Genomic DNA, 14,982 nt, shown 5'->3' on the forward strand with positions numbered 1-14,982 from the left:
GGGAAACCCAAGAAACACAACATCCCTTGGGATGCTCAACACAACATCCAACATGCAGGGAAGTGACAGGGGCTCTTGATTTGGGTGCCTCCTGCCATGTCTTTGGGTGGGATGGGATATGGCTGCATCCTGTGTTGAGACATTCTGAGAGCTGGCGGGGCTGCAAAGCAACGCTGGTGCTGGGATTTAGGATTTCCTCAGCAGGTCATGCATAGAGGGCAGCTGGTACTAAAGCAATCCATCAAAACCATGAATCTCATCACTTCACAGGCCTACAAACACATTCATCTGTCCATTCACACTCACACATCCATGAACCCCTGTGTGCGTGCCTGCCCTGAGCACACACAAACCCACACAAAACTCTGCTGGTGCCATACACAGACACCTGAATGCTCCAGGATATAGATATGGACCGAGCAGGAATGCACTGGGACTCACACAAACCCCAGCTCAATGGCCACGTGTCCCCATGGCTCCCTGATGTGGCCCTGGCTCTGGTCCTGCTGTGCCACCCCATGTGCCAAGGGGGGACAGACCCATGTTGCTCCCACAGCTTTATTTTGAGGCCTGCCCAAAGCCTCCCAACAGCACCTGTAGGGAATGTCATCATGGAGGCAGAGCTGGGGTTATTTCCTGACTCAAGGAGAGGTGACCAGCACTGAGGGCTGTATGCAAGGAGGAGACTTAGAAGTCACATCTGCCTCCCTGAATATCCACATCCCCTCAAGAGCCTCACCACAGCTTCCCCTTTGATCCAGTCTTCCCAAAAAAGGGAATTTGAGTTTTCCACTGTCTCCAAAACCCTAGGATGAGCCTAGGAGAGCGGGGAATAGCCTGAAGCTGGGGCAGGCTGAGCTGTTGCAGTGCAGCCATCCTTGTGCCATTGGCCTGCAGTGACACCCCCACAGCACAGCCATGCTCTTGGTGACCCCAAATGTCCCCTGTGACCCCGCACACAGGTCCTGCCCCCAGCAGCACCTCCAGCCCAAGCCAGTGTTAAATATGGAAAAGATCCAGCAATGCAGAGGGGTTCACAGAGGGGAGACTCCACAGCTCCACTTCCAGCAAGACCCCTTCTCAAAAATGCTCCATCCCATGCAGAACAGGCTGGGCAGTCCCCAGCCCTGTTCCCCAGGCCTCTGGGATTTCGGGAAGTGTCTGCAGACAGCTGTGAGGGCAAGGGAAGCCCAGCTGGCTCAAACAGCCCTTCCCCATCCAGCTGGGGCTTGGCCGGGCCAGTCCCTGAGCAGGCAGAGCTGCGGCTGTGCAAAAACCACAAACCTCTTCCCATGCAGGATCCTGCCCAGACACTGAGGCATCCTTGAGTCCCCCCGTGCTCCCCAGCAAGCCCCGGGACGAGGATGCGGTGCTGCCCTCCCGGCCCCGCCGCCCCCGGGCACGCACCTTTGTTCCAGCTGTGCGACAGCCGCTGGTGCAGGCTCCGCCCGGTGCTCTTGGCGATCAGCTGGGCCAGGTCCTCGAAGTTGAGGATGAACATGATGACGACGCCTTCCTCGTTCTTCACAGGCACCACATCCACCAGGCAGCGGAAACACGATGCTGCCGAGCAGAGATAGGCTCAGGGGGGGCTGCTCAGGAAACCCTGACCTGCCCCTCCCCTCCAGCACCAAATATTTTTGGCAGAAAAGTGGGGGTTTTGAGCACTTTGATGGGCGTAATCCCTGCTGATGGGTAGTGGAGGGCATGGAACATGATCTGAGCCCTGGGAAAGGGCCATATCCCTGAAGCATCCCAATCACACTGATCACATCTCTTTTTTCTGTCCCAGACAGTCATTTATATTAATGTACTTGAGAGCAGCAATTAAAGAGTGAGTAATTAAGAACTCAGGAAGTCCCAGGTAGTGGTTTAACCTCATTAAGCATCCTGCTTGTAATCACGCTGCAGTTAATTGCCCTGCAATCACCAGGCAGTTTTTGGGGACGGGATGCAGGCAATGGGGGTGAGCCCACGTGGGCAGCAGGACCAGGTGGGATCAGTCCCCAAGGACATTCCCTAAAGGCCTGGAGTGGCCAGGCATGGCCTTGTCTTGTCCTGCCACGGGGAAACTGAGGCACAAAGGGGGCACAAGGACTGGCTCAGTGTCCTGGGAGTGCTGTGAGGAGCATCCCAAATATGTCCATAGGGATTTTCCTGTTGGATGTCAGCTCGACCCTGTGGCTCTCCTTGTGCAGCAGCCAGGCACCAGTCTGCAATTAGAGGCAACTGAAAACACCTGCAGGTCCTTTCCAAGGCACCAAGCGAAGGACACGGGTGGTTTCCCACCTCCTTTGCCAGCTTTATTCCCACCAAATCCTCCAAAAACCTACAATCACTGAGTCCCTCCCTTGAGCTGTGTGCTGTTGCTTTGGCAGCGATGGGAGCAAGACCCCTGAGCCAGAGCCGCTGCCAGTGACACCCCCAGAGCACAGCCATGCTCTTGGTGACCCCAAATGTCCCCGGTGACCCCGCACACAGGTCCTGCCCCACAGCAGCACCTCCAGCCCAAGCCAGTGTTAAATATGGAAAAGATCCAGCAATGCAGGGGGGTTCACAGAGGGGAGACTCCACAGCTTCACTTCCAGCGAGACCCCTTCTCAAAAATGCTCCATCCCATGCAGAGCAGGCTGGGCAGTCCCCAGGCCTCTGGGATTTTGGGAAGCGTATGCAAAACCCCCCAGGCTCCTTTCCCAAAACTCCTAGAGATGATGGAGCAGCCAGGTACCGCTGCAGCCGACAGGGAGCCAAGCCACGTCCCTGCCCGGATCGCGGATCCCGCCTTTCCCCGGGGATTAGCGGCCGGGCAGAGATGCGGAGCCGGCGCTCCCGCTCCGGCCGTGGCCGCGCTCCAGCCGGGAGGGGCATGCCGGCCTTCCTGCGTATAATTTTAAGGAGCTCAGGGCCTCCCGTAATCAGGAGCAGATGGCCGGCATCGGGCAACTTCAAAATCTGCCGTGACGTCAGGGATGTGCACATACACGGACACACACAGGCACAAGAACGGGAAAGAAACGGACACGGTGAAACCTGCTCAAAGACCCCGGCAGCTGTGATTTGTTCGTTTGTTCTTTCTTTCTCTTTCTCTCTCTTTCTCCACTGCTCACCAAAGGGAGAGGAAATCCACTTAAATGTGCGAGCTGGGGAGGAGAGAGTGGATTTTTGGCAGTAAAGCTGTTTGGGGGACTGCATGGCATGTGACAGGTTACCTCTGTGTGGAGCAGGAAGAAGAGAGCTCCTTTCCCTCCCTTTACCAGGATTTTTAGGGCTCTTTAGATGAAGAGATGCCCTGTAAGAGCTGCTGAGTGAGGTGGCATGTGCCCAGTGGGGTGACACGGTGCCATCCCCAGGATGCCACAGCTCTGCCAGTGTCGATGCTGGCACTGGTGTGTGCAGGGGCCGTGCACAGGGGAGCCCACTCAGGGATGCTTTCTCCTTTGGTGTGTTAGAAAATGAGGAGGTTTTTATTCCCCCCAGGGGTTTTGAAGTATCACTGATTTCCTGGAACCCACAAGGTTCACTGGAATGGGCAGCCATCAACCCCATGCTTCCCCCTGGACTGGGAATTCTGATCCAGGCAGCCCAACCCAGCTCAGGTGCTCTGGCCTCCTGCATTCCTTCACTGCCTCAGGTGTCCTTCCTAAGTTGCTCCGTGGCAGTGGGAGGGGATGGGCTCTGAGCTGTTCTCAGGGGGGCTGGGTCCTGGCAGGCCCTGTGTGGCACAGGAAAGGGTTAATCCCATGGCCAGTGCTGAACAGCTGAAAACTGGGCCCAGTTACATCCAGTTGGAGGGATATAAGGAGCAGCTGGGAGGTGGCTGGGGGTGGGTTTGGGTGGCAGCTGGTGCCTGGTTTGATCCTGCAAATCTGGGAGGTGCTGAGCTTGAGCAGCCCTGGCCAATGTCACTGTGAGCCCCTCACTGATCCCTTCTTAAATTAAATAAAATAGACTATTTCTGTTGGGAGGGAACTACAGCAATAATCTAGTCTAACTGCCTGGCCAATTCAGGCTTGGCCAAAAGTTAATCCCCCTCCAAAACCAGGGCAATCACCCCAAAAGTGGCCCCAACAGGCACAGCCCTGCTCAAACCCACATCTCACAGCACGGAGGTGTCAAGGGAATGAGGGAGTATCAGGGTCAGGGATGGGAGCAGCACATTCCCTTAGGCCTGGCCCAAAGGCAGGGCATTCCCCCAGGATCTGGTCTCTGTGCAGCTGTGATTTGGGGTACCCCCAGCCCTGTGGAGAGGCTGCAGCCGGGAGAGCTGTGGCACTCTCTGCCCTGACTCAGTTTCCCTGTGGTGAGCCAGCCTGGGCTCTGCTGAAGGCTGAGCCTCCTCATCCTTCTTCCCAAAAACCAGGCCCTGCTTAGCACCAGGGCCTGAGCCAGCCCCAGGAGGCACCTCAGGCCTGCCCTCAAAAACCAGGCCCTGCTTAGCACCAGGGGCTGAGCCAGCCCCAGGAGGCACCTCAGGCCTGCCCTCAAAAACCAGGCCCTGCTTAGCACCAGGGCCTGAGCCAGCCCCAGGAGGCACCTCAGGCCTGCCCTCAAAAACCAGGCCCTGCTGTAGCACCAGGGCCTGAGCCAGCCCCAGGAGGCACCTCAGGCCTGCCCTCCCATCCTTGCTCCTCAATCCACTGTCCCCATCCATCTCCCCTTCAGCTGTTCAGCTAATCTGTCTCCATCCATCTAATTTTATCCAGCCACCAAACGATCTCTTGGAGGAGCCCTGGGGGGATTCACAACCTGCCTGTGCTCTGTGGCCACCAGCATGAGGGTGCCTGTGCCCATCTGGGGTGAAACCCAGCCTGGGGGCTGCAGACAGGGCTTGGCAGGTGGGGTAGGACATGGATGTTGGTTTGGAGGGTCCCACAGCCAACGTGGTGGGCTTGTATTCCCTAAATTTCTGTCAGTGTCCTCTGAAATAACCCAAATAACCCCAAAAACCCCAATACCTGAAAGTCCCCCAAATAACCCCAAACAAATCCAAATAACCCCCCAAAAAACAAAAAAAAAAACCCCAAATTAAACCCAAAAAACCCCAACTGATTTGAAGTACACCTAAAAAAACCCCCATATACACCAACATAAACCCCATGAACCCCAAATAATTCCAAATAAGCCCAAATAAGCCTGGGGGCTGCAGACAGGGCTTGGCAGGTGGGGTAGGACATGGATGCTGGTTTGGAGGGTTCCACAGCCAACGTGGTGGGCTTGTATTCCCTAAATTTCTGGTTTGATCTTCCAGCACCCAGGTCCCCCAAGCTGAGTGAGTGAGTGCCTGGAGGTTTGTGCTTTCTGACCCACCGTGTCTTCTGACCTTGATAAAAGCCAACACTTAATAACATTAAAAATGTCATTGCTGGGGGCCCTCCCTCCCTGTCCCCTTATCCCCTGCAGGCAGCAGTGGTTAATGCATTTGTCATCAGCATTGTCATCAGTATCATCAGTATTAAACTAATCAACAGGACACGGGGGTTTCCAGAGCCGGACACAAGCCAGCATTGTTATGAATATTAAAAAAGAGAGCTATTAATCTGTGCCTGGAGCTCTTCCCCAGGCCAGGAGATTTAATCTGCAGGGTCTCATGGCAGAGTGGCTAAAGCTATAGTGGGATTATATAAAGGAGCAGAGGAGAGGGGCTGGGAAGGGCATGGAGGGGACGGGAATGGGAGCAGAGCTGTGCTCTGGGGCCAGAGAGGAGCCTGGAGGACCAAGCTGTGCTCCCATGCTGGGATAAATCCCTGTCGGGGCTGCTTGGAACTTCAAAGGGAAGTGCAGATTGCTGGGAGGCCCTAAAGCAAATCCCTGAGGTGGGGATGGAAAAAAATGGAGAGAGAGTCTGAGCTAGTGGGAGATTGGTCACTCCTGGGAGCCGGGGTGAGCCCCTGCAGGTCTGCATCCCCTGCACAGAGAGGGAATGGGCAACACTCAGGGTCTGCCCTGGCCCCTCTCCCCACACCCAGACAGGGCATCAGGAGACTGAAACCTGCCAGGACACCAAGACAGCAAAAATGACCTTATTAAGTAACATCAGCGGGACAGAGGTTCCCCTGTGCAGGGATTTGTGTGCTCACAGGCCTTGCTGGCTGGAAGCAGCAGCGGGGAAGGAAAATCAGGAGTGTCAGCTGGCTGAGGATACCCACCAAATGTTGCCACTAGAAAGATCCAAGCCTAGCAGGGTGATTTTGGGTGCTGGTGGAAGGATGCTCTGGTCCCCAGGAGCCAAAAGGGGTCCTGGATCAATCCAGTGGGTTGGCAAAATGCATCTTAACTCTGCCAGGGCAGGGATCTCAGGAAAAAGGAAAGAAAAAAAAAAAAGCCTGCTCCAGGCAGCATTCTTGGAGGTGCTGGGGATGATCTGGGCCTGTCCTTTTGTTCATAGGACATCAGGTCCAAGCAAAAAGCATCTGTGGGGATGAAAAATGTCTCTTCCAGTTCTCTGCCTGGTCACACCGGCCCTGGGGCACAGCCAGGGCAATGGGGGTGCCTGGAGCTGCAGCACAGCCGTGCCAAGGATGGCAGAACTGGCTCTGCAGTGCAGGATCTCTGGGACCAGAGCTTTTGCCATTGTGAGGAGGGATGTTTATAAGTTCCCATCTGGAGCTGGGCTCTGCTGTCCATCCCTTTCCCGAGGTCACAGATTGACCCTTAAAGCAAACAGCAAGCAGCAAACAGCCCTAGCTTGGCATAAACCCCATGGGTTTGTACAAGCCAAGAGCTCAACTTGGGGTTGGGGTTTGGCAGCTGGCTGTGCCTTCCTACTCCTCCAACACCCAAGAAGTCCCCTTAGTGCTGCCTTGACCCCACCATGGGGCAGCAGCAGAGGCTCCCTGGGGCTGCCAGCACCCTGACAGTGCCAGGATGCAGCAGCTGCTGGTGGGATTTGCCCTCCTGCTCCCAGCACACCCGTTGGGCACGTCAGATGTTGCTGTTTACAAAGCTGCATGGAGAAACCCTGCTTGGATCCATCCCCCTGCCTCAGCCAGGCCTCCTGGCAGCAGCTGCTGGAGAGGGGCAGTGCAAGGGATGTGCCCTGGGCTGGGGACAGAGGGGACGTGTCCCATGAGTGCCCCTGCTCCCTTTGGGTGTGGTGGCACTTCCAAGCCATGTCTGCCTGGCTGCGTGCTCAGGCCCCCCATTGCTGTTGGGGGGATATGCTGAGAGGCACAGGGCACCCCAATCACTCTCTGACCCTCCCAGGGGAAAACCCTGGCCTCTGCACCAGTGTTATGAGTTTGCTGGCCTGATCCCAGTCCTTAATCCCAGTTCCATGGGGACTGACACGAACTGCTGCTGGAGGGGACAAGCTGTGGGCTCTGCCCAGCAAAGGACGGGGTGGAGGGGCTGGGGCTGCCCCACCAGCTGCTCCAGCTGTCGCAGCCACATCTCCCCTTTCATATTCATCAGCATCACATTCACGCAGATTAAGCAGAGCGAGTGCCACCAGCTGCTGCTGCTCAGGCCGTGCTGGCACCGTGGCACTCAGCACCTGTGGCCACCTCCTGCTCTGGGGACCCCGTGAGCCCTGGCCAGTGGCTTCACTGCAAAGCACATCCCCAAAAAACCAGCCCTGGATGTGGCTCAGCTCCTTGGTGTCATCCTCAGGGGATGCTGGAGGATTTGAGCTTGCCCTGGCCACAGTGTCTGCAGGGCTGGGGGCTATGGCTGCTCCTTGCTGTGGCAGAGCTGATCCCGTGCTGACCCCCCTGTCTGGGCCAGCTCCAGCTGTGTAGCATCTTGTAAGGAAATTAACTTTTCACTGATCTCCCAGCTTTGAGCTGGGGATTAGAGCCCACACGCGCTGCGAACGGGCTCTTCCCTCTTTCCAAGGCCTTTTTGGGGCTGGGATGGCAGGGAGGGACAACTGCCCTGCCTGGGCTGGGCCCACCTTCCCCCACGGTAAGGTTCTTGGTTCCATTTTGGAGCTGGGCTCACTGCTGGCACCCCTGGCTCGTTTGTCTCTGTTTATAATTACAATCAGGTGATGACAGCGTGGACATCCCCATGGGGACCGAGCAGCCAGGCTGTCCCCAGGGACAGGCACCCCCATCACTCAGCATCCTGCCTGACCCCAGACACCCTTGGGTGGCCCCTTCCTACCTGCCTCCCTCCATCCCAGCCTGGCCCTGCTTGGGTGTCTCCAACGGGCAGAATTTGGGTTTAATATTGCCTCTGTCAGCCAGAAAGGCGAGGAAACAACCCCGCGAGCTGCAGAGCCGGGAGTACCGCAGTAATAAACAGCAGGTCGAGGCTGGAGATTGGTGCTGCTGGTATGAAAAAGAGGACAGGCAGGTTCGGAGCTCCGCTGGCTAATTAAGCAGCAGCTCCCTATAATGCAAAAGCCTTTTCTTCGCCGATAAGACCCATTTATAATGGGCCGAGCGGTCGCAGGCTGAGTGCTGGGGGGAAACAATTGGAAAGCATGCTGCTGGTGGGGCTGGGTTTTAAAAATAGACATGAAGGGTTTGCTTCTGGGCTTTTTTTTATTTTTTTCCCCCCCTCTTTTTTAATAAAAAAGAGCAGAAAGCAGCTCAGAGCTGCAATGAGAGTTCCCCATGGCCTAGAGGAAGAGCAGGGCTCTGAGGACAGCACCGAGCATCCCGTGAGCCCAGCAGGAATGCTTCAAAGCAGGGAGCACGGTGATGCATCAGGCTCACAAGCCAAGTAGTCCCCAGGGACGGAATGGGAAACTATCCTGAGGGAGGGAGGGAGGGAGGGAGGGAGGGAGGAAATGGACCAGGGCTGCACACGCTGTCCTTGCCACAGCCAGTGCACAGCCACTGGCACTGGATGGGAGCAGGGGGACAGCGTGTGCCACTTCTCTGAGTGTCTCCTGCACTGTGCTGGGCTCCAGCCAGGCCCTGCAGCTGCTGAAGGGGGGGACTTGCACCCAGACCTGGCACCACTCATGGCCCCTCTCCACCCAGGAGTGCCCCACAGGAAGAGCCTCGACCGAGTGGCCGGATCCTGCCGCCACAGAGGGTCAGATCCTGCCGGGATAACGCCAGGATAACACGCAGAGGTGCTGCCAGTGAATAACTCTGATACCACCTGGATGCCAGCCCGGGAGATGATAGGGTCTGGGAGGGAGGCCAGGACACCCGGGTGCCAGCCCCCAAGATAGGGTGCTGGGCTGGGAGCCAGGGTTCCTGCCTGCTCCTTCCTTTTGCTTCCAGTGGTTCTCCTCTAACTGGCTGTCTGGGAGCTGCCAGCAGATTGGGGTGCAGCCCTGTGCTCAGGCCAGCTCCCATCAATACAACCTGAAGCAATGGGAAAGCTCCATAGGTTAAAAAAAGGAAACACTTCATATTTTTAACCTCTCCTGTGAGCACTGGACCCGCATTTCCCTGCCCCTGGGAGCCCTGGCCACTGCTGTTTTGCAGCATCAAGCACTAAATATTTATTTAACTTCCTGCCGTATTAGAACTAATCACTCGTATTTTCCATCAAAGCTTCATTTTCATCTTAACGTAATTCCATCTGTGCACGCACAGCCGCATCCTGCTCACTGGAAAGGCAGCTCTGAGGCTGTTGGTTGCACCCACTCTCAGCAGAGATGGGGGTTCTGTCTCATTTCATCTCAGAGCACAGCCTGGGAGCCCTGTGTCCAAGCCTGGCTTCTCCATGGATTCTCATTCCTGTCACAGGGATCCCACAAGCAATGACATAGCTTGTCCCAGGAGCAACGAGCCACCCCCAAGGGCTCACAAATGACCCGATTCCCAAATAATCTGGCAACATCCTCTATTGCTCAAGGTCCCAGTGTGCTCCATGACAGCAGAGATGCCTCCATCCCACAAGGAGCCACCATGGGTTTGTTCCCAGCAAAGCCCTGAGCCTGGGTGCAATCCTGATGTGTGTCCCACCGCCGGCTTCCCACCACCCACCCCACAGAGCGGCTCTTACTGTCTTTGCGGTAGTAGAGGATCTCCAGCTTGCACTCCTCGGAGCCCAGCAGGGCCTGGGTGAGCTGGGCAATGGAGCTCTTGGTGGTGTCGGGGCCCGTGAGGAAGTCGCAGGTGCAGGGCTGCTGCATCACCTCCACGCGCGAGTAGCCGAACATCTCGCAGAAGCCGTCGTTGCAGTAGATGATGGCGCAGTTCTCCATCTGGGCGTTGGCAATGAGGAACTTGCGGTCTGCAGGGAGGCAGGAGAGGCAGCACGAGGCTTAGAGGGGTGGTGGGGACCCACTGGGGTGTGGGGGGCGAGCTTGGGATTTTTGATGTCATCCTCTGTGGGGCTCGTGCAGAGACGGGTGACACTGGTGACAGTGGGGGGACAGCGGCTGACCTCAGCCCACACAGTCCCAGGACTGCTCTGCTCTTCAGAGAGAAGTGTCCCCAGTTCAGTGTGAATTTGTGACTGTGGGACAGGGGGACCCAAAGGGGGGTTCTCAATGGAGCCAGTTTTGCTGGGATTGGCCAATCCCTGCAGCCTTGACATTTCACCACAGGCGTGTGGGGACTCCCTGCTGTCTAATGGGCAATCTGTCCCTGACCGGCACTGCAGGCAGAGGGGAGAGCTGCAGCCTCTGTCCCTTCCCAGGAGCTTATCAGGGACCTGAGTTATCTCAGAGACTTTCCACCCTTGCTCAGATTTGACTGAAGTCAGGCAAGGGGCAAGAGGAGGAGTGAGTGTAAGGCTTGGCTTCATGGGAAGCAGGGGTGAAACCCATCACATTAATGATTCTCCTAATGTTTTATAGGATAATTGTGCCTTTGGGCTGAAGGTGAAATCCAGACTCTGCTGGGCTTTGTGGCCCCGTGCTCAAAAAGTAAAGTGCTTAAGGGAAGGAAAAGGGAAACTGAGGCAGAGAGTGGTGCTGCCCCATTCCCTCCTGGTGCTGCAGCCACCCAGGCTGGGCTGGGGCCAGACTTGCTGCCTTGCCAGGCCGTGTGGCAGTGCTGCACAACCCACGTCATCCAGCCCACATGGAGCCACTTCCATCCTTATCTTGGGGTGAACTCTGATTTGGTTTGATTTTGTGGGTTTTTTTAAGGATATCGGGGAGTGCTGGGCTCTGGGACAGGTTTGCTGGATGCCCATGTGGTGAATGCCCCTCAGCACGTCCCCCTCAGCACCATCTCCCTCAGCATTTGGCACCAGCTCCGGGCCTGAGCTAAAGGCAAGTCTGAGCAGAGGGTCCATTTGGAGGCTGCCTCCCAGCCCAGACCCCAATTAATCTCCTGGATTACCCAGGAATGGCATCTGCAGCTTGCGTGCTCCAGAACCCTGCTGCACTCCAGCCTCATGGGGAACTTCACCCAAATGCAAGAGAAACCTCTGCACAGCTGTGGCACCGAGTGCTGGGACCTGGTGGGGTGGGGGGACCCCTCCCAGGCACATCAGAGCTGTCCCCAATGGCACCTGCGGGGTCCCAGCTCTGCAGGATTCTTCCCAGTAAAACCAGTGCTCCGAGGGATGCTGCGCAAGTCTCCTGCCTCATTCCACCCTCTGGCAGCGCCTTGGTAGCCCTTTCTGGGGGACTCCCACTCTGGCACCCTTCCCTTTCCCACACAGGGCTGGTGCTGGTGCTGATGCTGCAAACAGCACAAACCACCACAGACAAACGTTTCCCAGTTCCTTCTTCCCGATCCTTCTACATCCAAATTGCTTTGCCAGCACTAGGAGGGGACCTCCTCCCAAAGCCCTGCTCCTGGGGCACACTCCCCACCTGTGATGAGCAGTGTCCCCATCCTGTGTCAGCTCCACGGACTGGATCCAGGCTGGATCCTGGCTGGGCTGGCGCAGGACAGGATTTACAGGGCTGGCAGGGCGCCGGAGCAAGCTGTGCTGAGCACAGGGATGTGACCACGACCAGGATGGGAAGGAGCTGCAGAGCCAGGTCTCCTTGGGGGTTTTTTCACCCCCAATTTGCTTTCTGTCCTGCTCTCACCTGCAGATTTCCCCTTGGCCCCACAGTACAGGGCTCTGCACCAGCCCTGGCAGGGAAGAGCTGGGCCCCTCTGGCTGCAACGGGGACTCACCAGGAGCAGCTGCACCCAAGGGAGCTGCGGTGCTGGGGGTGAGGGCAGCACCCACAGGCACGGAAGAACTCATTGCCTGTAGCAAAGATGTATTAGGTGTGCTGGTTTGCTGTCTCCCAACACCTGTCACAGCACGAAACTGCCGCGGGGGAGCGTGGGGCGATGTTTGGGCAGAACGCAGCTGGTGCCCGACATGGCTGGCAGGGAGCGGGCAGGGAGCGGGGTCTGGCTGTGTTCTCCTGTCACGCCTCACCGCGTGGCCCCGCTGCTCCCCAGCCGCCGCTTCCCAGGGGGAACTGATAGGAACCAGGGACAGTTTTTCTCACTTTCCATCCCCAGGGTCACGTCAGTCACCGCCAGGCCAGGCAGCGCAGAGCCTGCAGGGATGGCAGCGCCAAGGAATTTGCCCACTCGGGAAACTTGGACACCCACAGAAAAAAAAAACCCCACAGTGAGCCGGGGCAGTGAGGGGTGCACGGCCCCGGCACCCCACAGCAGCCCCCCGAGCTCAGTTTTTGGGGGACCCCGGTGCCCTGGTTCCCTCCCGTCATCCCCAGCATTGGAGGGGGGACCCAGCCCAGTTGGGGCGCCCAGAGAGTGGGAGCGGAACCCCCGCGCCCCCACCCAGCCACACGCAAACCCCAGCGCTCCCCTATGCGCACGGACTTTTCGCTATATTTGACACGAAACCAGCCCCAAAATTCATATAAAGGGATTACTCGGAGCAACAGCAAATGGCAACGTTTCACCAGGGACGGCGGCCGCCGAGAGCGCAGAGTTGAAGGCAAACAGGCGGCGAGCCCGGCTGCGCTGGGGTACACCGTGTCCCCCCGTCCAGCCCGCCGGGACCCCCTCCCCGCCAGCCCGGGCACCCCGTCCCAGCCCGGGGACCGGGGGTTCGCGGTGTCCCCGGGCAAACACTGAGGCCGGGGTGGCTCGTCCCCCGGTGTCGCCCTATCTATAAATACCCGCGGGGACACTGCCGGGCTGTCGCCCACCCCCTCTCCCCCCTCGGGAGGTCACAGGGGCGCCTCCGTGCCCCCGGGGACACCCTCCCGCCTTCCCCCCTCCTCTCCCCGCTGCGCTCCGAAGTTGGGGGGCCGCCCCGGCCGCGGGGGAGCGGAGCGGGACCGGAGGGCGCGGTACTCACTTTGTCCTTCAAATTTGCGAATGATGGTGTCCAGGTAGGTGTTTTGGGGGGCCACATGGCCCCGGCGCACCGGCATCGCTCCGCTGCGCTCCGCGCGCCCCGGGAGCGGCGGAACTTGCCGCGGGCGCGGCGGGGAGCGCGGCCCGGCCCCGGAGCGGCGCGGCACGGCACGGCGCGGCCCCGCTCCGCCTCACCCCAGGGCTGACCGAGCTCTGGAGCCCAGCCGGCCCGGGGCTCCCATGCTCCCGGTGGCCGGAAGGGGGAACCCCTCCGCCCGCCCTGCCGCGCCCGGCCCCGGGCGGGGGCGGCCGGGGAAGATGAGGATGGGAGGGGGAAGCGGGGGAGAGAGGGGGGAGGACCCGCTCGAAAGCGGGAGAAAATAATAGAATAAAATAATAAAGAGTAGAAATCCCCAAAGTGCTTAGTCACCGCTGCCCCGGCCGGCCGGAGGCTCCGGGGGAGCCGTCAGCAGCAACAGCTGCCGGCCGGGCGGCGCGCACCCCCCGGCGGCCCCCGGGGCTCCCCCGGACCCCCCGGCATCCCGCGGCACCGCAGCCGCACGGCCCCGGCCGGCAGCGGCCCCCAGGGCGGGGGGGCTCCGGGGCGGGGCGCGGGGCGGGCCGGGGGCGCAGGTGGGTGCTGGGGGTGCGGGGGTGGGGGCCTGGAGGGGCTGGGGCAGGGCGGGCGGACAGGTGAGAGAGGCTTTGGGGATGGTTTGGGGGTGGAGGGAGAATCCCTGTGGGGCGTGGAGGGTGGGGACGGGGTCCTCGGGGCGCTGGCAGAGGATGTCCTGGAGGGAGCGGGGTGTTGGAGCTGGAGGTTGTGCTGGGGATGGGGGGATTTGGTGGGAGTGCAACTGAAAGGTGCTGGGGCGCTGGAGGAAGGGGCGGTGAAGGAAGGGGTGCTGGAGAGGGGTGCTGGAGGAGGAGGAGGAGGAGGAGGCACCGGGAGCGCCGGGAGCTGACGGGTGGGGATGGTGAAGGAGGATGGTGGAGGAGGGAGCGATGAAGAGCGCTGGGGTGCTGGGGTGGCAGAGGAGGGGGTGCCGGGGCGCAGGGGGTGGTGCCGGTGGTGCTGAGGTGCAGGGGGTGGTGCGGGGGCGGAGGAGGAGATGCAGAGCCGCAGAGGCAGCAGAGGGGGTGCTGCTGGGTGCAGGGGTTGGAGGGGGCAGCGTCTGGGGGTGCAGGGGGGCAGGAGCAGAGGACAGGGCGCTGAGGAGGGGGCGCAGCCCGAGTAGGGAGTGTCGGAGAGTGGGAATGGGGTGCAAGGGAAGGGGAGCGCGGGGGCTTTGTCGGGATGTTGGGAATGCCGGGGGATGCCGGTGGGGAGGTCAGGGTGCTCCCAGAGGTTTCCGAGGGGGAGGTCAGGGCGCTCCTGGGGTGCCGGGGGTGTCGGCCCCGCACCTGGCGCTGTCCAGCCGAGGTGGTGCTGAAGGGGCGGGCGGGAGGGGGGGACCGGCTGCTTCTTTTGGGGGCGGGGGGCTTGGTACGGGACGGCCCAGCCTGGCACAGGGCTCTGCGAGCACGGGAAATCCTTGAGGAACACGGAGTGTTCTGAGAGTCCTGAGAACTGTGAAGGACATGGAGAGTCCAGAGTGTTCTGGGAGCTCTGGTGGGCATGGAGAATACAGGAGGTTCCGGGGTCACAGAAAGCCCCATGGGCTCTGTAGAGCACGGGAGCCCTGCTGGTTCCCCAGCTCTCTGTGGGACATTGGGGTCCCACGGTGATGCTGCACTGCTAGGGCAGATGTTCAGACCTAGACCCAATTCAGTTCTTCCCCTGCCCACCTCAGAGGTGGAGGCCAAGGGGGACCAGCTCCCTTTCCTTCCTGAGAAATCCACT

General features: G+C 59.3%; 1 protein-coding gene across 2 annotated transcripts in view; it reads right to left on the bottom strand.

Moving 5' to 3' along the window:
- KCNH6 (potassium voltage-gated channel subfamily H member 6) overlaps positions 1 to 14,157 on the bottom strand; it is a 33,056-nt gene extending 18,899 nt beyond the window's left edge. Inside the window, exons 1-3 of one of the 2 annotated variants that reach the window (XM_071451073.1) lie at positions 13,141 to 14,157; positions 9,910 to 10,140; positions 1,408 to 1,563 (exon numbers count right to left, since the gene is read on the bottom strand). In XM_071451073.1, the coding sequence (XP_071307174.1) occupies positions 1,408 to 1,563; positions 9,910 to 10,140; positions 13,141 to 13,216 (463 nt within the window). In that variant the 5' untranslated portion in view covers positions 13,217 to 14,157. The remainder of the gene's footprint in view (positions 1 to 1,407; positions 1,564 to 9,909; positions 10,141 to 13,140) is intronic. The other variant, XM_071451074.1, reaches the window with a different exon arrangement.
- Positions 14,158 to 14,982: the final 825 nt, after the last annotated feature.

This window comes from Agelaius tricolor, unplaced genomic scaffold, assembly GCF_023055355.1.
Source record: "Agelaius tricolor isolate 1412-34295 unplaced genomic scaffold, bAgeTri1.0.p SCAF_31, whole genome shotgun sequence".
Lineage (NCBI taxonomy): Eukaryota > Metazoa > Chordata > Aves > Passeriformes > Icteridae > Agelaius > Agelaius tricolor.